General features: G+C 43.6%; 1 protein-coding gene across 6 annotated transcripts in view; it reads left to right on the top strand.

The window, feature by feature from the left end:
- LOC135390780 (3',5'-cyclic-AMP phosphodiesterase 4C-like) overlaps positions 1-23,141 on the top strand; it is a 381,323-nt gene that overhangs the window by 301,568 nt on the left and 56,614 nt on the right. The window contains exon 1 of one of the 6 annotated variants that reach the window (XM_064620673.1): positions 6,965-7,708. The exons of the other annotated variants lie outside the window; for them this stretch is intronic. Coding sequence (XP_064476743.1) covers positions 7,554-7,708 — 155 coding nt within the window. The 5' untranslated portion in view covers positions 6,965-7,553. Of the gene's footprint in view, positions 1-6,964; positions 7,709-23,141 lie in introns of those variants that run through there. 6 annotated transcript variants of the gene reach the window in all.

Consider the following 23,141-nt stretch of genomic DNA (forward strand, 5'->3'; position numbering starts at 1 on the left):
AGGAGCAATCTTCCAGTAACGAAGGATTTTCCGTATGGTGTGAGCCTTTATTACGAAGGTTTCAAATAATTCGGCGTACACTCTTAAAAATGAACTTCACCGCATAGCACGCTCCTAGCCAACCATCATCTCGAATGATATCGTTATCTGCCCTGATTTGTTCAAAACGGTGGGCGTACGCCTTTTTTGTGACACTTATGCTGTTCATAATTGTCACAAAAAAAGGCGTACGCCCCCAGTTTTCAACAAATCAGGTCAGATAACGATGCCATGCACTCTTAAAAATGAACTTCACTGCATAGCACGCCCCTAGCCAACCATCATCTCGAATGATATCGTTACCTGCCCTGATTTGTTCAAAACGGTGGGCGTACGCCTTTTTTGTGACACTTATGCTGTTCATAATTGTCACAAAAAAAGGCGTACGCCCCAGTTTTCAACAAATCAGGTCAGATAACGATGCCATGCACTCTTAAAAATGAACTTCACTGCATAGCACGCCCCTAGCCAACCATCATCTCGAATGATATCGTTACCTGCCCTGATTTGTTCAAAACGGTGGGCGTACGCCTTTTTTGTGACACTTATGCTGTTCATAATTGTCACAAAAAAAGGCGTACGCCCCCAGTTTTCAACAAATCAGGTCAGATAACGATGCCATGCACTCTTAAAAATGAACTTCACTGCATAGCACGCCCCTAGCCAACCATCATCTCGAATGATATCGTTACCTGCCCTGATTTGTTCAAAACGGTGGGCGTACGCCTTTTTTGTGACACTTATGCTGTTCATAATTGTCACAAAAAAAGGCGTACGCCCCCAGTTTTCAACAAATCAGGTCAGATAACGATGCCATGCACTCTTAAAAATGAACTTCACTGCATAGCACGCCCCTAGCCAACCATCATCTCGAATGATATCGTTATCTGCCCTGATTTGTTCAAAACGGTGGGTGTACGCCTTTTTGTGACACTTATGCTGTTCATAATTCTCACAAAAATGGCGGACGCCTCCCGCTTTCAACAAATCAGGGCAGATAACGATATCATTCGAGATGATGGTTGGCTAGGAGCGTGCTATGCAGTGAAGTTCATTTCTAAGAGTGTGCGAGATGATGGTCGGCTAGGAATGTGCTGTGCGGTGAAGTTCATTTCTAAGAGTGTTCTTTAAGACGGCTGCACTTCCTGTAATACACACTCTTAAAAATGAACTTCACCGCATAGCACGCTCCTAGCCAACCATTATCTCGAATGATATCGTTATCTGCCCTGATTTGTTGAAAACGGGGGGCGTACGCCATTTCTGTGACACTTATGCTGTTCATAATTGTCACAGAAAAGGCGTACGCCCCCTGTTTTCAACAAATCAGGGCAGATAACGATATCATTCGAGATAATGGTTGGCTAGGAGCGTGCTATGCGGTGAAGTTCATTTTTAAGAGTGCAGCTGCTCTTGCATAGCTGTTCGTAGCGTAAACTCTACAAAATTACTTAAAGGGTTTATTCATTGGCCGACTACCGGTTGGTTATCGGCAGACGATACAGTGTCGCCGAAATTAAATACACCAACCGAAAGATTATAACCGTATACTTCCGACTGACGTTAAATTGAGGGCAACGGTTTGAAATGCTTCATAGGCAGGCAACCATGTCTCGAAGACACACAATACTGTGACGTCACTGAGTAGATGCAGACCGCTCCAGGGCGTCCAGGGTCGTTGGATCACTTGAACACGCTCCGCTGCCCGAGCGTGGAGCGGCGAATCTCGTAATGGAAGAGGAACACGAACCTAAAACGATTGACATATCCTGCATGCTTAGCGGGAACGCCTAAACATGTTCGTTTTTCCCCCACCACGGTGATACATCTGTACCTCTGTACGCCTGGGAAATGCACATTGATTTTCCTTTCTGGCAAAATAACTCTTGAATATTCGGCAAAGGCGAGGTATCGCACCATTACTTTACGAGGAGTGATGAATGGCATCTTGCTTCGGGGAAGCGACTGCACTGGAGTAATCACCACAGAGGCAAAAAAAATAATAAAAAATACAAAAATAAATAAATAAAAGGAACGAGAGACCAAGTCCCGAGAGAGAATTCTTTGACAAGCGTTTGCTAAGTGACAAGCCCAACTCTTTGTTCATTTTATGTTATTTCATTTTCCTAAGTCTTAATCGAACGCGAGGTATGCGGGTTGGAACCCGGACTCGCGGTACGAATCGAGTAAGCACGTATGGTCCTCCGCGAGTAGCTTTAAAATGCGTAATGTCACGTGCTCAGATATGTGCGCACACTCGGGTGGGCAATTAATTAATAAAAAAAAACCGACCACTCGGGCTTCGTTTGTGGTCATTGTTGTCTCGGGGTAGTGTACCCCGAGAGTAGTCTGGGTAGTGTACCCTGACGCTGAAAGGGGTAACGAGGTGACATTTAACGTGGCTGCAAACTCTGTCTCATTCTTCGAGCTGTCCAATCAGGAGCCACCGTGCAAAACATTTTCGCTCTGTGGTGTATTATAACTCCGCAATCAAATTTACAAAAACAGTCGCAGAAAGCAGCCACGTACGGCCGACACGATGGCGTCGCGTGACGTCGCAAAGTCCCCCTGCCTTTTAATTGTTTGTTTCTCTCTTCTCAGCTTACGTCACGAGTCACGTGTCGGGGGAACAGGCTACGTCACGGCCAGGCATGGGCAGTATTTAAATACATTGTAATTAAAATACTATTTAAAATATAAATATATGTATTTATATTTTGTATTTAAATACAGACTTGAAAAATGTATTTATAATTATATTTAAATACCAATTTTCGGGTATTTATTCTTGTAAATACTTTATAAATACTCTTCAATACAGGATATACTGACTCATATCTTAAAGTTGCCCAGCATTTGACCTTTCGGGAAGAAGGGCGAGTTTGGGGCGCAATTAATGCCGGGTTTGCGCTAGCATGCGCATGTGACAAACCATTTTCGATGGCGAGTTTTTTACTGTTGTTGCGGACAACAGTCGTGACTACCCGATTACATTGTTCTACGAAGCATATTCGTCAAATTTAATACAAGCATTTGTTCATCGGCACCTGTGGAGATGCTGTTCTCCTTTGAGAATCTGATTGTACGGCCGAACAGAAGATGCCTAAAAGAAGCAGTCTTCGAGAAATTCCTAATATTAAAATCGCCATGATAATCAGTAACAAATAACAATAACAAATAAATGCTATTCTTTCTTGGCGATTTGTCCTTATGATCATAATTATTTCTGTAATTCCAGATGACATCTTCCTCACAGTATTTATGGTAGTAGTTACGTATTTAAATACCGTATTTATATTTTGTATTTAAATACTCATGTCGAAAACTATTTATGAAGAGTATTTAAATACCCCTGTCAACAAAGTATTTTGTATTTATATTTAAATACTCAAAAAATGTATTTATGCCCATCCCTGGTCACGACGTACCACCCTCTTTCCCTCATTCTCCGATGTGCTCTTTGTAAGAGTGGAGGATTTTTGGAAGAACACAGACTTCGCGCGCGATGCAGGTCACTTCCGTCCGTCGTTCTTTCGCGGGAAAGGATGAGAGAGTGAAAGGGGGGGGGGGGGTCACCTCATGGCATCGCCCTCACGCATTTGTTGTGGTCTCTTGTCTATAGTAATGCAAGCCCCCAAGTCGTACCCGAAGCACCCGAAATATAGCTATCGTATTATCTCGCAGTGCGACGAAAGACGTTTGAGAAAGTTTTAGTACTTGTCTGGCTCGCATGCATCGTCACGCAGTTGACAGCAAATAAAACTAATAAAATGCCGGTCGTAAAGGCTATCAGTTTCAATCGCGCCCATCACGTAGTTAGTGTTGCAGAATTACGATTCATCACCATTCCTTTCGTGATGACGGTCTTCTTTTCGTATGCGTCACGGAGACGCATAAATTTGCTCCTCCTGCCTGGACGAGACCGTCGTCGCTTTTCGCAGCTAGGAATGTCACACAGTTCAAACTAGAAATCTTGCACTTGTGCGCGCGGGATACCTGGGATCCTCTGCTGTGCAGTTTACCAGGTAAGACTGCATTTCTCTGACAGGGAAGATTGATATGCTTCAGTTCTGTACTCGGTCAGTTTCTGAGCATGTGTTACGACGACACGGTGGATCGAAATCAACTGTAGAGTTTCCGATATATCATATTGCCGAATCGCATTCGATCGCGAACAGCGGAAGCTGATGACGTCACGACCGATGGCTATAAAACCCAATAGACCATTTTAGAAAAGCAAGCGCCACCTGTGGTACGCAAGGGCTCATGGGAACTTAGAGCGCCTTCAAGCATTACGATAGGGCCAGAGGCGGAGGCAGAAGAAGAACAACAACATTCCCGGTGTGCGCAGCCACAGCGTCAGCCGATATGAACCATATCCGAAGCAGACGACGGAGCAGTGTCCCTCAAAGTTCCCATGCTGCCTTGCGCCACGCGCTCGATGGCGCGCGCATCTTTTTAAAATCGTCCATTATGAGTATCATTGACGGAAGATTTAATTGAACTGTTTTTTTGCGTGGTGGTTTTCGAGAGTCATGCTTAATAATAATAATGATGGTCCCGTGATGTTATACGTAAGGTTGGTCTGCCCAGGAGTGTCATGCTCATGATATCTTCTTCTTCTTTTAGTTTCGGTTTGCATTCAAACTATCATTGCAGCTACTAACGGCAATCGCAGTACGTATGATGCCGAGCGACTGGTTCAGATTTGTTTTACTTCCAAATTACTTACGTTACTTTACACTGATGTGGCTCGGAAATTGGCGTTATCGTCAACGACCTGATAATAATAGCCACTGTAGTTCCCGGACCTTCGGTTCTTCATGGCTATACGTAAGCAAAAGTAAATTTATTACTATTATTATTTCAAACTGGAATTCATCAATAGCACGTGTAAGCAATAACTTTATTTCGAGATGATGAATGGGAGTTCATCGCCAGGGGCCTCTTCACTGTCGTGTTGTGTAGTGTACAAAAAGCTTACTAGCTCCCTCTGCAGAGGGAGCTGTGTTGAGGCACCCTAGTGGTGAGTTCCGCAGAAGCTAACTTTACACATTGTCTTGCACTGAGGTACGAAATGTTATCCCGTCGTTATCTATAGTATACTGCAGAGTGCACGTATACCACATCTTTTTGTAACATATTGACGTAGTATCAATGTATTTTTTTTTTCTCTATTGAATATTGCTCACTATAGACGAGGATGTGTCAGCGTGGGTGCACGGAGAACACGCGTGACCACCTGATTCGTCCGAATATTATGATTTTAGAGGAACTTACAGTGTCGTTTGTAGATTCCAGAAAAACACTTCTCGGGCTTCTGTTTGGGCAGGGAAACTCTGAAAACTTTCCGCTTGTCGTTCGTTTACGAGCTCCTGGCCGTGATTAATTATCTCCCGGTCGATAAACAGCCGCTATGGAAGGGAAGGCATCTGGGAGTGCTTTATTTTGGGCATGAGAAAGAGGATTGCCTATTGAACAATACATTGAGGTACAGTCAGTCCCTTTGTCTTTCATTTTCGCCACCAAGCTGCCATACTTGTGTCGTCACAGTGCGGGACCATCGTCTAGGGGTGACATAAATCGGCCATCTTTGTAATTTCCCTCAAGCGGGTGCTTTTTTGCAAAACCGCCACCTTGTCCTGGTCGCACGTCATAGAAAACGTCATTTTGAGGTCACGTGACTTCGTTTTCATGTCGTTTTGCCGCTTACCGACATATTGCCGTCGTCATCACATATTGCCGTCGGCTCAATGAGTTTTAACGCACGGTCTTCGTCACATCTTTGCAAGTTGTCAACGGTGCGAGGCCTTTTGTGTGCAAAACTCCGCGTTTTTACTGCGAGAATACCAGATAAAAGTAATTACCGTGGTCGAAAGAAATCCAAAACGTCGCGCAGAAACAACAAGCGATTTGTTTACAAACGGTTTGGGCCACCGATCACGAGCGCGGCCATCTTCAAGGTCACGTGTGCCTTGACGTTTGCAGTGACGTGCGACCAGCACGCTTTCGTCTACGGAGCAATACCTTGAGTGCCACCCCTGTGTCTGCTAACTATGATGTGTCACATGCAAGGTAGAAAATGCAGACCAACCTGAACGGAGTCTTGTCCCCTATTTTGAGTACTGGACCTTTTGAACCCCTGGAATATATATATATATATACATATATAAAGCTCGTGATGCAAACGTGTACTGTTCCGTGGCTTCAAGCCACTGACGTCATGGCGTCATAAACTGCTCCCGTCAACATGTACTGCATGTAATGATGTCTGCTTATCAGTCATCACGTGTGTTGCATTAACATCCCCGTAGGCTAAACAAATGCTGCACGCGCACCCACGCATCACTTCCCCTCCTGCAACCTCCTCTCTCTCCTTCCACGTTTACGTCACTGCATCTCTCCCATCTCGTCTCCTGAAAAAAAGGGGGATTGTCGAGATTGGAGTCTATCCTCGTGGGACCAGAACCCAGAACGGACGTTGGCATATTTCATCCTATCAAGCCATGCGCGTAGCACGATTGGATGGAGAAGAATATGATTGTGACATTTCTGCATTTGTAAAGTCAGCAGCGACATCGATAAGACGCTTCAAGACTGCCGCTGGAGTTTTCTTCCACCTCCTTGGAGAATGCGTTCTGACGTCCTTTACTCGCTACTGTTACCTCCTCACCTTTTTTTTTTTTCGCTTCAACCCAAGAGAATACCAATGAAGAGAGGGCGGAGAGAAAAATTGAAGTAGACATTACGAAACAAGTGCAAAAGGAGGCCACTGAGAAAGCGAGCGAGCGACACTGACGTAGCGTGCGGGAACGTTGCCAGACGATCTTTACTGCTTTTGTATTTATATTTGTTTCTCTCTCGGGAGGCAAAAAGCGGAGTGGAGCGACCGTTTACTCTTCTTCAACCCTGAGCGCGTCTGCAGAGGCGCGCGCTGCTCACTTCTAGTAACAACGTGCGCGGAAAGAAAGTCTATTGTCGATAGCAGACGAAGCGAAGTTCGTTGTCGGTAGCAGACGACATAAAGTTCATCGTCGGCCAGCAGACGACACCACGCGGCTTGGAACGTGATTGGTTGGAGGCACGTTGCTCACGCGCCAGGCTTCGTGAAGCAAGGGCTCGCCTGAGCGATTTCGGAACATTTGTGACGTCTGCTTTTTGTTTGAGTCATTGTTTGGCTCCGAGGAGACGAGACTAAAAGAGGGAAGTGTGTGCGGAGAGAGGACGAGCTGTGTTATCTCCAAAGCGCTCGGAGTCGCTCACTATCGTCAGAAAACAACAGTGGCTTCCCACCGGTGTCTGCGTGGAAAGATCATCTGTCGTCTGCAAAGAATGATACGACGCTGATGTCGCTGTCAACGAGGATTACGCTTTCGCAAGATACTTCTTTGCCGGTGACATTTTTCTGAGCTGAAAGTATAGTGCAAGTTTCGCGAGTGCGCGCATCTTGGTGTCGTCTGTTAACTTAAAGAGGAAGAAGTGAGTGATTTTTGAGTGTCTCTGTAGAGGAAGAGATGACGACGGATCACGTAATGTATCAGCGCCATTTTCGAGAAGACGGGTCTCGAATTCGGCGAGTGGCTGTGACCAGATCGGTCAGTTTGCTCAACTACACGAGTACTGGTAGACGGATTGATTTGAGAAGAGGACGTCCCATTTCGCAGCTTGCGTGAGTTGAATCCTTTGGCTAGAGATTGTCGCGTTTGTGCACGGAGGTAGTGTGTTCGAATCCTTCCACCACTTGTGCTATCTCATCATCATCATCATCATTATCAAACCAAATACGCGAAAGTGCGAAGCATGGGGACTATTATCTGGACTATTTGCACTAGTGGGGAGTAAATTGAGTCGGGGGACTCAAATGGGGAATAATTGCAATCTAGGGAACTATAGAACATGTCATTACTCCCAATTATTTATTGGAGTGCATAGTACTAGTTTATTTATTTATACTTTATTTCAACTGTGGGGTGTCAGGAACAAAAAAGCTAAAGCTAAGAGTTAGAGCTAAAAGTTAGTAAAATATAGTGTGTTTGTTGGTTTTTTCTGTGACGATATCTCGTAAAAAGAGGCATTGCCAGAAAAATGCAATAACTCTTACGTCATTGTAACAGCACTCTGCTTCACTTTGCAACCTCCATCACAGAATGCGCTCTCTGAGCCCTGGCCTGAATTGAGTTTCTATAGATATATATAGAGTTTCTATGGAAGAAGCTATACTTTTCACTCTGTCTGTCCCTTTGTTGTCTCAATTTCATACGCGTACTATGTAAGGAGCTCGGATACCCTAGCCAGAAAGTGTAAAAAGTGTCAAAAGTTGCTCCATAGTACTTTAAAAAGTTCTTAAAAAAAAAAAAGAACAAGAGGCGTCACATATCATTCTCTTTCTCGTTGGCTTTTCAGAAACGGCTAGGCATGGCTGTGTGTGCGTTTCAAAGGAACATCTTAATCATGCGAAGACAGCCCTCGTTGCGCAAATTTGACGGTCACGCTAAACAAACTGTTTACGAAACACCCATGAAATTGCCGGCATCCGGGTTGCAAAAAAGAAGTTGAGACCCTTCTCTCTTTTCCCGCAGGTTGACTCTTGCAATGAGGCGCGTAAAAAATGGAGAATTCTGTGACGTCACCTAGTTTTGGGCTGGAAGCCAGCGAACGTTTTCGGGGGCTAGGAACGCGGTTTCGACTCGTGGTTGCAATTTGATTAAATTTTCTCGGAACGTGGCGTGTACATTTAAACGCGCACCATAAATGAAGTCTCTGTGGGGGGGCCTGTGGGATAAAAATGAAACGTTTAAATGACTTATTTCGTTATTTTTGTAACTGCCCTGTGCCTTTGACATTTTTACTTGGTATGAGGCACACTTCACTGCTGTATATTTCTGTTTTTTAAAAGTCTGATGCATATAGGAATATATATAAGGAATATATAGGAATATATATATAAGCCGCTGCTTGTTTTTCTCGGGTACTTTGAGCGCTTTAAATACCAGTTCGCACCCGCGAATGTGGAAAGGACGCTGTCACCCATCTCGTGATCCTTATCAGTTTGATGACATTAGTGCCTTCTTGTATTTGAACCTATATAGATCCCTGTGAAAGGGATTAGGCTAACATATCATTATAGCGTATCTAGAAAGTATAAGACGCAGTCTCTCGACCTTTAGGCGGTATCAGCAACAATGATTCCGCTCAGCCGCTCTTATTATGGGTGCGTTTTTTTTTTTTTATTCTACCCGGGTAACTCGGGGGGTAACCCTTACTGGGCGAAAAATCGAGGGTGACGGAAGTGACGTCATAATCTACCGGTGAAAATTCAACTCTCGTCGCTCGAGGGTTACTCTGGGTACCTACTCTCGCTGACCCAGCTCAGCAGGTGGGTAGCAGAGGGTTATGACGTCACACGACGTCAAGTGAGAGTCCCGCGTCTTTTAACTTTCGGATTCCGAGCATATTTCGGTGGCTTTAGCACGACTATTGTTTCGCTGGATGCATGGCTTTTTTCTTCCTTCGTCATCATCTTCCCCTTCGTCAAATGCGTCAAGCAGCACAAGTGCCGCAACTTCTACAATCATGTCCTCGTCAAAAACGTCGTCTGCCTCTGCCGCCGTGTTCGCTGAGACGGGCGTAACTCGTAATGGGCGAAAATTTCTAAACGGGGGGTACCTACACTCTTCAAAATGAACTTCACCGCATAGCACGCTCCTAGCCAACCATCATCTCGAATGATATCGTTATCTGCCTTGATTTGTTGAAAACGGGAGGCGTACGCCATTTTTGTGACAATTATGAACCGCATAAGTGTCACAGAAAAGGCGTACGCCTACCGCTTTGAACAAATCAGGGCACATAGCGATATCATTCGAGATAATGGTTGGCTAAGAGCGTGCTATGCGGTGAAGTTCATTTTAAGAGTGTACCCACAGGTCACGTGTCATCTCACTCGGGTTACCCGGGTAGAATAAAAAAAACGCACCCCAAATCTTACAATTCTCTTAGGTTCGCACCCTGAGTTATCTTTATGGTAGTGTACCCTCAGCTGGTTTCTTTTTCGTCTTTTCTTCTTTCTGTGTTGATAATGGTACGTGCCACCTTGCACGTCAGTGGCGAAGAGAACCGGTACGATGCATTTAACGGGAAAGATATACGTCATCCTTTCTTCTGATAGGGTTGAAGAGTAGACAGTCCCGTTGCTAAAAGGCCCGTCAAAAAAGATGGACGACAGAACGACACGACAAAGTCGCCTTAATCACACTTTGCTCACATCTCGTGCTTTTTTTCTGCGTCGTGAACATATACTACGCAGACAATGTCTCGTGTAGCTTTGACTGGGAAGGACTGTCGTAAATATGACAGCAGTAAGCCCGTACCGTGTTGTTTTCCCCGACAATACATGTTCACCGTGCCTTTCCTGCTTCGATTGTTTCTTCGTACTTTGTACGCCGGAAATAATGCACCGTCCTTGTATTATTGTCAGATCAGTTGATGCGATTAATTAATAAGAAGGATTCGTTGACTAAGAGAAAGGGATTTGCGTAGGCTTGTGAGAGAAGCTACTTTTATGTCTATAGGAGGACCCCTGTATTTGTGAGGGGGACGAACGAGACGGACATACAACACAGGACCTCATAGTCTAGTCCCGTGTTGTACGTTTGACTGTTAGTTCCCTTATCTTCACGTCAAAAAGCAGGAAGCCGTCTACGTCACGTCTATACACCAGGTCGCTTCACTCATTTTATGATAAGTGTATGTCTAAGCCATTGTGAACCAAGCGTGTGGAGTGATCGCAACTTCACTCTTAAAAATGAACTTCACCACATAGCACGCTCCTAGCCAACCACCATCCCGAATGACAGCGTTCTCGCCCCTGATTTGTTGAAAACGGGAGGAGGAGCCTATTTTGTGCCGTGCATAATGGCCACAAAATAGGCTCCTCCTCCTGTTTTCAACAAATCTAGGGCGAGAACGTTGTCATTCGGGGTGATGGTTGGCTAGGAGCGTGCTATGTGGTGAAGTTCATTTTTAAGAGTGTTGGTATTGTCATTATACAGAATCATTTCTGCATGGGGCCAGTCCGTTGCACTGTGACATTTGTAAAAATAAATAAACAAAAAAAAGTGTTTTTCGTGCTTCGCCGACGAGAAACAGGTTCCGGGGTTACGCGTGCGATAAAAAAAAAAAAGTAAAAAATCGGTGATTAGCGACAGGTCTCAAAGTGAAAAATTTCGTCGCACGTACCGATATATTTGTAGATAAGGGGAACGTGTAATGTTAAATGGGCAGTTTGTCGTGTCCTGACACGTTTATCGTGACGAACACGTGTAGTGATGGGCGTAACCTGTCATCCCTTTCTCCTCTGCCGACAGGCCATTTCTCTTCGGAAGTCTTCACGTGTACTTCGTTTGCTTTCGCTGGTATACCACATTTTCCCTAGTATAGCATGCACCATTTTTAAACTAATAGACGATTTTACTAAGATGCGCGCGCCACCAAGCGCGCGGCGCAAGGCAGCATGGGAACTTTGAGCGACACTGATCGGTCGTCTGCTTCGGTTTATGGTTTATCACGGCTGACGCTGCTGCTGCGCACACCGGGAAGGTTGTTGTTCTTCTTCTACCTCCGCCTCTGGCCGTCTTGTAATGCTCTGAGGCGCTCTAAGCTCCCATGAGCACTTGCGTGCCACAGGTGGCGCTTGCTTTTGTAAAAAGGTCTATTTCCATCGGTAAGGTGCGCAAGAAGAAGAAGAAGACATGCGTTGAGCTATATACGTGCTCTTCTTCGTAACAAACGTATCTGTCTCGCTGCAAGATAAGTATTTAAAGGGATTGAAACATTAGAATAATTTATTTTACGGAAGAACAAGCTTTCGAACGGAGTCCGACCTGATGAATGAAGGACCCCGTCCGAAAGCTTGTTCTTCAGTAAAATACATTATTTTAATGTTTCAATCTCTTTAAATACTTATCTTATTCACTTGCGAGTGCTCCCATTTTTGCCTGATAGTTTCCTTTCTTGCGGTACGATAATTTCACCTGTTTTCAGAATAACTGCGAAAAGCATTCGTGACGCTGCGTGATTGCCAGGATGATGCAGTGACATTTTTCTTTTTTTTTTTCGCCAGAACCTCCCCCCCCCCCCCCCTCCAAGCAGCACAATGTACTGAAAGTCGAGTGCAGTAGGGGTGGCCAGTATGTGTTTTATCAATGTTCTTTAGTTTCTCAAGACTGTTCAAGGCCTTCCACCTACCCGTCCACCCCTATTGCACTCGACTTTCAGTACATTGTGCTGCTTGGGCCATTTCTAGGTTAAACCAGCCAACGAGCCAATTTCGCGGAACGATACGAGGCGACTTGTTACACGTGCAGTATGCAATAGGCAATTCCTGTTACTCCGCGCTAACAAAGTTTTCACATTAAAACACGCGTATCAACGTTAAGTAAGCGCGTTTATTTTAAGCTTTCACCACTGCGCGAAAAACTGCTCTTCCCAACATTTCTTCTTTTTTTTTTCCTCACTCTCTTTTTTTTTCAGCTTTTATTCGTTCCCGCTATCTCTTTCTCTTCTGACATAGCAGCGTTTAATCTGGTCTGGAGCGGGAAGAGATTCTATTCCGAACCGGAGACCTTGAATCAATTCACGGTTTCAAATTGAGATGCGAAGAGCGGCGAACGCTGTGGCCTCCAGAGCTTTAATGGCTCCGCAAAGGCAGATAGAGGTTCTTATCGGAAATTCGTGCTTGTATAGAGCGGGAATTTTCTTCCTAAATGACGCTTTAAAATTTAATTCCGGGTGCAGCGTTGGCACCGGCTGTCGCTTGCTCACGGGGCAGCGTCACGTTTTCTGAGTTGCACCTACACGTGAAATTACAACCGCGAAATCGGTTATCGACTCGGTTGAAAATAAATGCGTACTCGTAGTCGTACAACAGCAGATCGATGTATGAAATCAAGTAAAGTCAAGCTTAGTCAATTTTCAAACACGAAATACGTAAGCACAATAACTGCGTCTAGAATGTGGGAGCAGTATCGGAAAGTATAACAGCAGATCATGCGTAGTGGTGTCCTACGTTCCCACTTGTTTCAGATAGTGTTACCTCTCTTAACCTAGTTGACACAATGCTAATAACGTCGTTTCTTATTTCCAGACATGTAGAAGATACTACAAAAAAAGTATTTGAAATACGTTACTAAATACTGAGCGCAAAATGTATTTAAAATACAGTAAAGATAGTTAGACATTAAAGTATTTACAGTAGAGAAGTAAATACTATGAAAGGTATTTAAGATACTTATAAGATACTCAAAAAATACTCAAACAGCCACAGAAGTGTCAAAATGTGCCTGCAAATTAGGCATATAGTACTTTATTTGCACGCAGAAGTAGCTGCATTTCAAAGTCCTCAACCGACAAGCGTCCTCTCTTCCTTTGAAAAACGTTTCCCGGGAGCCCAGTTTTATGTCAGAGCACACGTGGTGTTGCAAGCCAAATGATAACAGCCTGGACATCCTTTGAAACGGCCTGAAATTGTCAACTGTTGTCAGGTGCGAAAAAAAAAAAAAAAAAGAAGAGAGAAAAGAATGTCAATTTGAATATTCGACAAAAAGGAAAGAGTAATTAGAATACTGAGTACTAAATACTGAAAAAAGTATTTTAATTACAGTACAAGTACTTTTCACGAAGCGTACTCAGTAAGATACTAAGATGCCAACAAAGTATTTAAGATACAGTATTTAGAGTACGATACTCAAGATACCTCCGAGTCTGCTTATTTCACTGAGAACGCAAACGAAACACTGCTGCAGCTTAAAAGAAAAAGCACTGCATTGATGCCAAACACAGCACGATTCATGTTCTTAAGTACGCCAACTGTACAGAGGAAAATATAGGTTTACATGGAATTAAAGAGACAGAAACCAACAGCTTTTGCAGAATCTTCCATGCAAACCTGTACAATACAATGGAGGAAAGTATTAATTTCACCTCCTGTCCCTCTGTCCCTCTCTGTTTTTATATTTCTTTTGACTATTTTTCCACCCAGAAACGCGTTTTGAAGTAGCCAGTCCTGTCTGGGTCGAGACTAACATCTCCATATTTTTCTTTCATTTGCAATTCCAATCAGCTTCTCATTCGGTTTCCACTTTTCGACTCAAGTAAACGCGAGGTTTCATGCACATGTTGGCCTTTTTCTCGTTATTATTATTATTATTATTATTATTATTATTTGGCCAATATATCTTATTGCCACTTGGCGTTTGGCATTTCCAAAAACACTCGTTAGCCTACGAAAGAAGCTGGTTGCCACGCATCGTTTCAACTCTGCGTCGGCTGACGCTCTGGCTCCGTTTATTTTCAGTATCCTGCCTCTGTTTTTTTTATTTTTATTATTATCCTTTAAATACCGGACGACTGAATAAGTGGAAGTTGCAAATTACAACGTAACTGCACTGGTACTGCCAAAAATAAAATAAAAAAGAAGAAAGAAAATAACTGAAATGTTTGTGAAACGGTGACGAAGACGGTCCACGAGAGAGATCCTCGTCGCCGTCCGCCCCCAAAACCGTCCTCCATTCACCTGTCTGGCCGAGGCTATTTTCGCGGAAGTTTGGCAATGGACGTGCGACGGAGCAGATAAAATGTGAGGCCCTCTCTCTCTCTCTGGGTGGATAGAGGATATGTGCACGACTGCTTGCTGCGACAAAAATCGTTTTCACCCTTTTGAATCGGCGGCGTCATTTATCGTGGAAGGAAGACTTCCGTGTCTAAAGCGGTCTTCATTGTTAAAAGTAACCACACGCCGAGCGCGTGTCTAAGAATTTATTTATTTTTACTTATTTATTCGAGATACCCCCAAAAGGTCAAGAGACATTATTTACACGGGGGAGTGGAATTACGTACGTGATTGGGCGTACACATGCACACACCTAACATAAATAACATCAATAACTGACATTACACTATTTCAGGAAATCAGCAGCGATTCATTACTCTGTCAGTGATTAGTTTTGTTAAGCCACCTCGCCTGCGTGTTTTTTTTTTCTTTTTTTTTGCATTTTTATGTTATGTTATGATTGAAATTGCCTTGTATGTGCCTGTATCGTTTCTCCTTTAGTTTCTTGTCCCACTCCCCTCTGTAAAGCTTATGCCCTGAGGGTACCAAAATAAATAAATAAATAAAGAACACAATAAAAAGCAAGAATAGTACATGAACTTGCGCGGCAAAATGAAAGAAAAAAAAAACAACTCCAAAAACTCATCAATATGAAAATAATAGTATATGTGACATATCTAGCCTACAACAGTCTCCAAACTCACAAATATAGATTAACTTACTGTCTGTCAACCAAGTCTAATATGCGATTATAGGGAACGATGGATGATCAGTTGTGCAAGCTAATTCTGAGGGAAGAACGTTCCAGTCGAGAGATGTCCCGCAGGAGAATTATTTAGAAAGCATGTTTGTCTGACAATCGAAGCGTTTTACTTTAAATTTATGGTCAAACCGTGGGAAAATTACGGTAGCGCGAGTTATAGGGGAAATATACCAGGGGGAACGTTATGAAAGAACCTACGAAAGAGGAATGTGTTCGCAAGTGAACGCCGTTTATCGAGTTCTGGAAGCTCAAGTTCTTGTTCAATTGCGGTGACTGAAGATGAACTTGAGGGATCACTAATCAAACTTGCACAAAATACTGCGCAAAAGTATTTCAAATTGAGTACAAAACACTCAAAACTGAAAGTATTTAAGATACTCTTTAAAGTACTTTAGTATTAGCAGTAAGTGAAACGCGTATTCCGAATGTGGCCGTACAAATGAGAGGAATAAACTTCATCCGCCATGCTTAAGCACATCTTTCATTTGCAAGGTGTTGGTGTCAAGTAATGTTTGGTGAACCCAAGTAAACTTTAAAACTTCGTAATCCCTCGTGTATGTCAGCTCGGGACTTTCAACCTCTGGCGCGTGCTTATTGCTTTGGTGACCAAGGAAATAAATGCCGGATTCTCTTGTACCTAGTTCCCTGGGGATTCACCTGGCAATATGAAAAGAAACCGTTTGCTGACGAAGTTGGCTATTGACAACAAGCGTGGAACCAGCCCATTGTACAGGAGGATAAATGACAGATTCCCGGATTCCCGAAAAAAAGATAGTAAAAAAGAGGGTTAAGTTCCAGTGAGCTGAAAATCTGGACACAGCGGGAAGTGTGCTTGGTGAGGAAGGAAAGTATTTTGAGTACTGAGTAGCAAGTACCGAAAAAAAGTGTTTTAAATACGCTAAAAATAGTCGTCGCAAAAGCATTGAGTAGAGTACCAAAATACCGGAAAAAGTATTTAAAATACTGTATTTTGAGTACGCACTCAAGATACGTACAGGTCTGGCGGCTCTGTTTTGGACAGCCTCCATATAGCCGTGCATTGCATCCACGTGTAATGCAACTCTCATATATTTTCTAAATTTACTTATCAACTTATCTCATATCCTAAACACGTGCTCGACATGATGACAAAAAAAAAAAAAAAAAGAGAATAATTCTTCCAATTTTGCGAATACCATCCCGTCAGGTTGTTTTCGCCTCCTTTTCCACAGACGCTGCCAGACTAACGCCGGTACAGTTCCCCGAGAAGTCAGCCCAGGACGATCGATGCCCTCCATCAATATGTCGCTACATTGGTAGGCATAAATCGCTCAGCAATAACACGTCGGCGACCAACCATCCTGCCATTTAAAGGAGTATAAAAACCGCATTGAATTCTCGTTTCCTAACTGTCCTCGCGAAACCAATACCACCCCTGTCCAACGTCTATAGACATTATAGTAGGGAGTGACTTTTTCGGGTTAAACCCGATTGCGTCCGGTTATTCCCCCCCACCCCCCCGAACTGACCTCCGACCAGTTCGGGTTAAAACCGATTTCTCCCCGAATTCCAGTCACTATAAAATCCTCAAGTGACGTTTCCACTGAAGACGAGCAAAGGTCGCCTCGCATAACACATGTAAGAATGGGTCACTTACGTTCCCAGCAATACACCCATGTGTGTCAATGCTGTCTATGCCTTCGGGGATAACCGCTAGAAGGTCATGATCCCGAAAAAAAAAAAGAGAGAGATTAGGAAAGGACTTAATAGACAAGAGGAGAAACGTAAACATCCGATAACACCCGAAGGCACAATTATCGCCCGATTTCTCCCCGAATCAGTACAGATTTAAAAATAGCGCCCGATTTTTACCCCTCCCCCCCGAATCTCAGAAAGGCGTTTAACCCGAAAAAGTCACTCCCTAATTATAGTGTTTTCAATTATCTCATCTCATCTCCATTTCATCATATCATCGACCCATCGCAGTCAAAGCTTCCTTTTCTTGCCTTCTATATACGAAGACCTTTTTCTTCTTACATAACCACGACCTATCATTTCTTGGCAGACGCAGAGAGGTATTCATACTATATGCTTACATTCCATTAAGCGTGTGCCATGTGTTCATACGCGAGAAGGAAAAAAAAATGGAAGTCTGAGTAGTTCGCCTGGATCTCTAATGGACAACTCACGTAGACTACCAACTCGTATATTAGTACGTCTATAGGACACGAGTAACGGGGAAGCGAAAGCCACGTGTGCTGATGACGAGGCCGAGGCTTCTTGACGCGTGACTGACGTGAGTTCTTTGTCTCTTCCGCTAACACGCTAATGAAGCAAAAGCCGAAACAACGCCCTCTTCTTCCCTGCTTACTTATACCAAGGCGTATAGCTCAGGTGAAGTTAAAGGGTCTTCGCGTTCTTCGGTGAAACCTTTTTCATTATCATTTCGTGGGAGGGCCGCGAATCGGCTGTGGCTGTGAGATGTCGAAACGGCTGGAGGAACTATCACTCTAAGGGAAAAAAAAGGTGTGAAAATGTGGTAACTTCTATAGTTACCACCTATAGGTCAACGTATAGCGTCTGATAAAGGGTGTAAAAGGGAGGTAAAATCAATTATCATATAGTATCCAAAATTGCTACAAAATGGCGTACCCCCCCCCCCCCCCCCCCCCGCCCGTCGATCACCGAATCGGAAGCGGTAACCCTATCATTCGTGGCAGAGAGCACTGCTAAAACAGAACTTCACCACATAGCACGCTCCTAGCCAACCATCATTCCGAATTATATCATTCTGTATATTGTTTTGTTGAAAATGGGAGGAGGCGCCTATCTGGGACAGATTATCTTGTCCCAGATAGGCGCCTCCCCCCTGTTTTGAACAAATCAGGACACAGAATGATATCATTCGAAATGATGGTTGGTAGGAGCGTGCTATGTGGTGAAGTTCTGTTTTAACAGTGAGTGAGGTAGCAGGTGCAACTTTGCAACCGTTTAGGCACAACGTATGCGACAACTGTTACCTCCTAAAAGGTGTAACTACTCCACCCTTTCGAGGACATGGCGTCATTGCACTTCCTGGGCCGACTTCAGGGAGAACTATGTCTGTCTGCTCTGTGGAGTATGGGTGTAACCATGCCGCACTCTAAAGATAAAAACGGAGTAATTTTCGTCTCTTTGGAGACTATATGCACCCAAGTGTATGTGAAGTTTAGAGACTATGCAGTAATGGGGAGTAACTTTCAGGCTAAGGGGACTGAAAATTGCAATTGCTCCCCCGGTTTAAACCCCTTTACAGCGCGTTTAGTTCGCGTATACATACAGGGCGTTGCACGAGAGAGTTATTATTTAAAAATTATTTTAAAAAATCTACGTGAGATAAAAATGACATACCTTCTGCATGACACTTGTGATGGTTTTTTGCCACCCAAACAGGCGGTTTGCGTGGGGTGTACCTCATTAATTAGGCTAATTATCTTAATTGAACTCAAAAATTTGCCTTGTATAAGTAACGTTTTTTTTTTGCGTTAATTGGAAAGTTCGTGGCGACCACATGCTATTCCAATCGTAATTTAAAGTTTCTTCAAGTTCAACTATTCCTCAATTATTTGACACCTAGAAACTCGCTATCTTTGCAAGCGCGCTTTCCGATTTCGCAGTGCCGGGACTATCGGCACGGTCGGAAGACACTCTCACGGCGCATGGAAACAGAAGCATAACAAAAACAGAAGGAAAAAAACAAGATGGCTTGCACCGGGCGCAATCACGCACTTTGCATTCGGGAGCTTTTCTGTTCGGAGCCACACTCTAAAAACGGAACTTCACCGCATAGCACGCTGTGAGCCAACCATTGCCACGAATGATAGGGTTATCGCTTCTGATTCGAAGAGAAAGGTGGGCGTACGCCTTTTTGTGGCAGTTATCATACACTCTTAAAAATGAACTTCACCGCATAGCACGCTCCTAGCCAACCATCATCTCGAATGATATCGTTATCTGCCCTGATTTGTTGAAAATGGGAGGGTACGCCATTTTTGTGACAATTATGAACCGCATAAGTGTCACAAAAATGGCGTACGCCTACCGTTTTCAACAAATCAGGGCACATAGCGATATCATTCGAGATAATGGTTGGCTAGGAGCGTGCTATGCGGTGAAGTTCATTTTTAAGAGTGTACTTTAGGCGTGTTTAGGCGGCTGTTGTTTGGCGACGATTTTTCTGGCTGTTGTTACGTGTTTTCGGGTGTCAAATTTTTGTGTAAACATTGCGAAAGATCCTGCATTTGTGACTGAAATGGTGTGTTGTGGCCATGGGCTTTCTCATTAACGACAAAACAAAAAAGTTACCTTTCCTTGTCAAATTTTTGTGTTCAATTAAGCTAATTAGACTAACTAATGGGGTATATACACTCATAGAAAACACCTGCTCGGGTAGCAAAAGCCTTCACAGAAGAAGCCTTCGTGCAGAAGGTTTCCAATTTTTATCTGACGTAGATTTTCAAAAAATAATTACTCTCTCGTGCAACACCCTGTATATCACTTCCCGTGCATAGCGCACCGAATCTTCCTGTCTGCACAGGCAAATCCTGCGTATACTTGCGAGACGTCCCCATTGCTGTATAGTAAGGCTACGCTATGAAGCCTTTTGCGTCAGATAGCGTTTGGATCGAAGGCGGCCTTCTGAAATTGCCTTATCCAGTTAACGTGACTATACAAAAGATCAAAACTGACGCGATAAAGCCAGTTCCTGCCACATATATACCGCCTGTCGTGTCTCGTCAAGCAGAGTAGCGGAAAAGAACATTCTATACTACGCTTTCGCAATTTATTCGCCAGAATATAAGCGCGAAGAAGCTTCACAACGTGCAGAATTAGGTGTGCAGCGTAGCATGACACGTCAACGCAGTTATGTGTCAAAACGCAAGGTTGATGTATGCGGTGAACGCGAGGGTTTTGTTCCTCTTAACGTGCGGAAAATGTGAGCTTCCGGCGCATTACCTGGTACAAAATTGTACTTGTCTTTTAAATTACATATCTCAGGCAACGCTGTACATTGTTAAAACAGAACTTCACCACATAGCACGCTCATAGCCAACCATCATTCGGAATGATATCATTCTGTGTATTGATTTGTTGAAAATGGGAGGAGGCGCCTATCTGGGACAGATTATCTTGTTCCAGATAGGCGCCTCCCCCCTGTTTTGAACAAATCACGACACAAAATGATATTATTCGGAATGATGGTTGGCTAGGAGCGTGCTATGTGGTGAAGTTCTGTTTTAACAGTGTACACTCTTAAAAATGAACTTCACCGCATAGCACGTTCCTAGCCAACCATCGTCTCGAATGATATCGTTATCTGCCCTGATTTGTTGAAAACGGGGGGCGTACGCCTTTTCTGTGACAATTATGAACAGCATAAGTGTCACAAAAAGGCGTACGCCTCTCGTTTTCAACAAGTCAGGGCAGATAACGATATCATTCAAGATGATGGTTGGCTAGGAGCGTGCTATGCGGTGAAGTTCATTTTTAAGAGTGTATAGATTGTGATTTACGAAGGGACAATTGTAATTAAACGAAATCATATATGCATAGCGTGCAAGACCGCCAACGGGAAAGGCACGGTCTTGTTTGTAACAATGTTGCACACATTTTGTTCTGTACAGCTGAAATTGTTCGATTGTGTTATCGTCCACTTTTTTGAGTAGAATATTATTGTTTCTCATCTGACCCTAGACTTTTCCCTCATTGCTGGAAGTCCAATCGTGTTTAAGATTGCTAAAACGTGTCCTCCAGTACGTGAATTTTTGATCTCACAATCTTTGATGAAACCAGTTCACTGGTGGTCTGCCCACAGCTTGGAAACCCTGTTGGAACCCGGATTTACCATCAGGTAGTAAACATCGCACAATTTTACTGCGGACGACCCCTTAATTGCAGACGCTACCCTATCTCTTATCTGATAAAAACGACACATAGGAAGCCATATTCTGCGAGCGCTGTCCCCTCATTATCTTTTTTATGTGCTCTCTTACCTGTGTACCGTGGTATATTTAGGTCATATTCCTGGTATATTTACCAGCAGGAAGTTTTATTGCAGTCCGGATCCTCTGCTGAGAGAAGAACGTAAGAGGATATCCAATGAAACATTCACTAACGTTGGCCTGCGCTAACGCGTGAAAGTGCGCATTATCTATTCGTTTCGCGTGCAGGCTACTGTGATTAGTCAAATGAAAGTAAGTAACAGAACGGCCAGGATGTTGGCACCCATACAAGGATTAAGAAAATTGCTCTACGTGTTGGGGAACGATACGTTTATAGTGTATTAGTGTGCAAGCTTGAAGCGCATTTTCGCATATCAGAATTTCTCGCATACGATGTGTGTGTGTGTGTGTGTGCTTTAAAGTTTCCTATTAGCACCGCAAAACAACTGTAGCTACAATCTTTGTAAGTTATAGAGGTAATACAAACTCTGGTGTCTCGTAATATTCATTCACTTTCTCGTTCCCATCCGTCCAACGGATGTTTCACACTGACATCCTCTGACGTTCACCGCTTGCAGCGCCGCTTAACGGAGAACGGCATAATTAGCCGTCGCTGCGGTAATTAGTAAATGTGTTCCGTGTTCCTCACTTCAACGCAACGCATTACCTACTCCTGTTTCAGCCAGTGCTGACTAGAATTAATTGTGCTTTTAGTTAAACGGCAAAGCCAACAATTTGAAAAGCGACGGAGTTCTTAAACACTACCTATATAGCATTGATAGATAAAAAAACCGTAGAAATCCGGGAAGAAGTTTTCTTCAACCAGCATCGTTCACTGCGGGATAACTTCTTTCGTCGAAATCACTGTTATGCTCTATCGACTTTGTAGCAATACTAGCGATCTCATTTATTGATACGAAATTTAGGTTATCTTACAAAGCCATCTTTGGAACGGAGCTCGGATTTTCATTTATCTTTATGCGTAGGAAGTTAATCCTAATTGAAGGCCGCACATCTGTTGGGAAAGGTGTACATGATCTCGAAACATACTTTCTCTTCAGATTTTTCCTTCCTAAATTGAATTTTAAACGGGCTGTTACAAATCGTCTGCACGCGCTATCCGTATACCGAGCATTTACTGCCTGGTCTCGTCCGCGTTGCTCTTCTGCGGGGTACTCTTGCATAATCGTATGGAAGCATACGACGTTATATATTGGCTAATATCTATACTATAGCGCAATTGATTATGAGGTACGTCGCAGGTGGTTGTTTGAATATTTAGGATAACGATACGGATTGCGCTAAAGCATGCGAGCGAGAGGTATACGACCGAACAAAGACACACACACACACAAAAAGGAGAAAACGAGGATACGACCAAAAGAAGCTATCAAATGAAATGTCAGCAACGTCAGCCATAAAGGGTAGACCCCTCGAAGTCGGCCCAGGACGCATATACTAACCCCCTCCCTGTCCCCCACTCCTTCTTGCTGTTCTCTCTCAATTTATCAACATCGGATACATCGCTTATAACCACAGTTGCCAACCCGGATCAATAAAAAAGAAACAGAGTTGTGTGTTTTAGTAGATCGAATGGTATTCGTGATAACGATCCCGAAAACATGATAAGGCAATCGCTTTATCCGTTTGAAGTGGACGACAATATCAGGTTGTCGATCTTTGATTTGGCATCTTCCTTTATCGTACGCTATCCCTTACGTATGCAAAGACGATAACGTATACGATGCACTAAAGCTCACTAATAAGGCCA

Source organism: Ornithodoros turicata, chromosome 4 (genome assembly GCF_037126465.1).
Source record: "Ornithodoros turicata isolate Travis chromosome 4, ASM3712646v1, whole genome shotgun sequence".
In the NCBI taxonomy this organism is placed as follows: Eukaryota; Metazoa; Arthropoda; class Arachnida; order Ixodida; family Argasidae; genus Ornithodoros; species Ornithodoros turicata.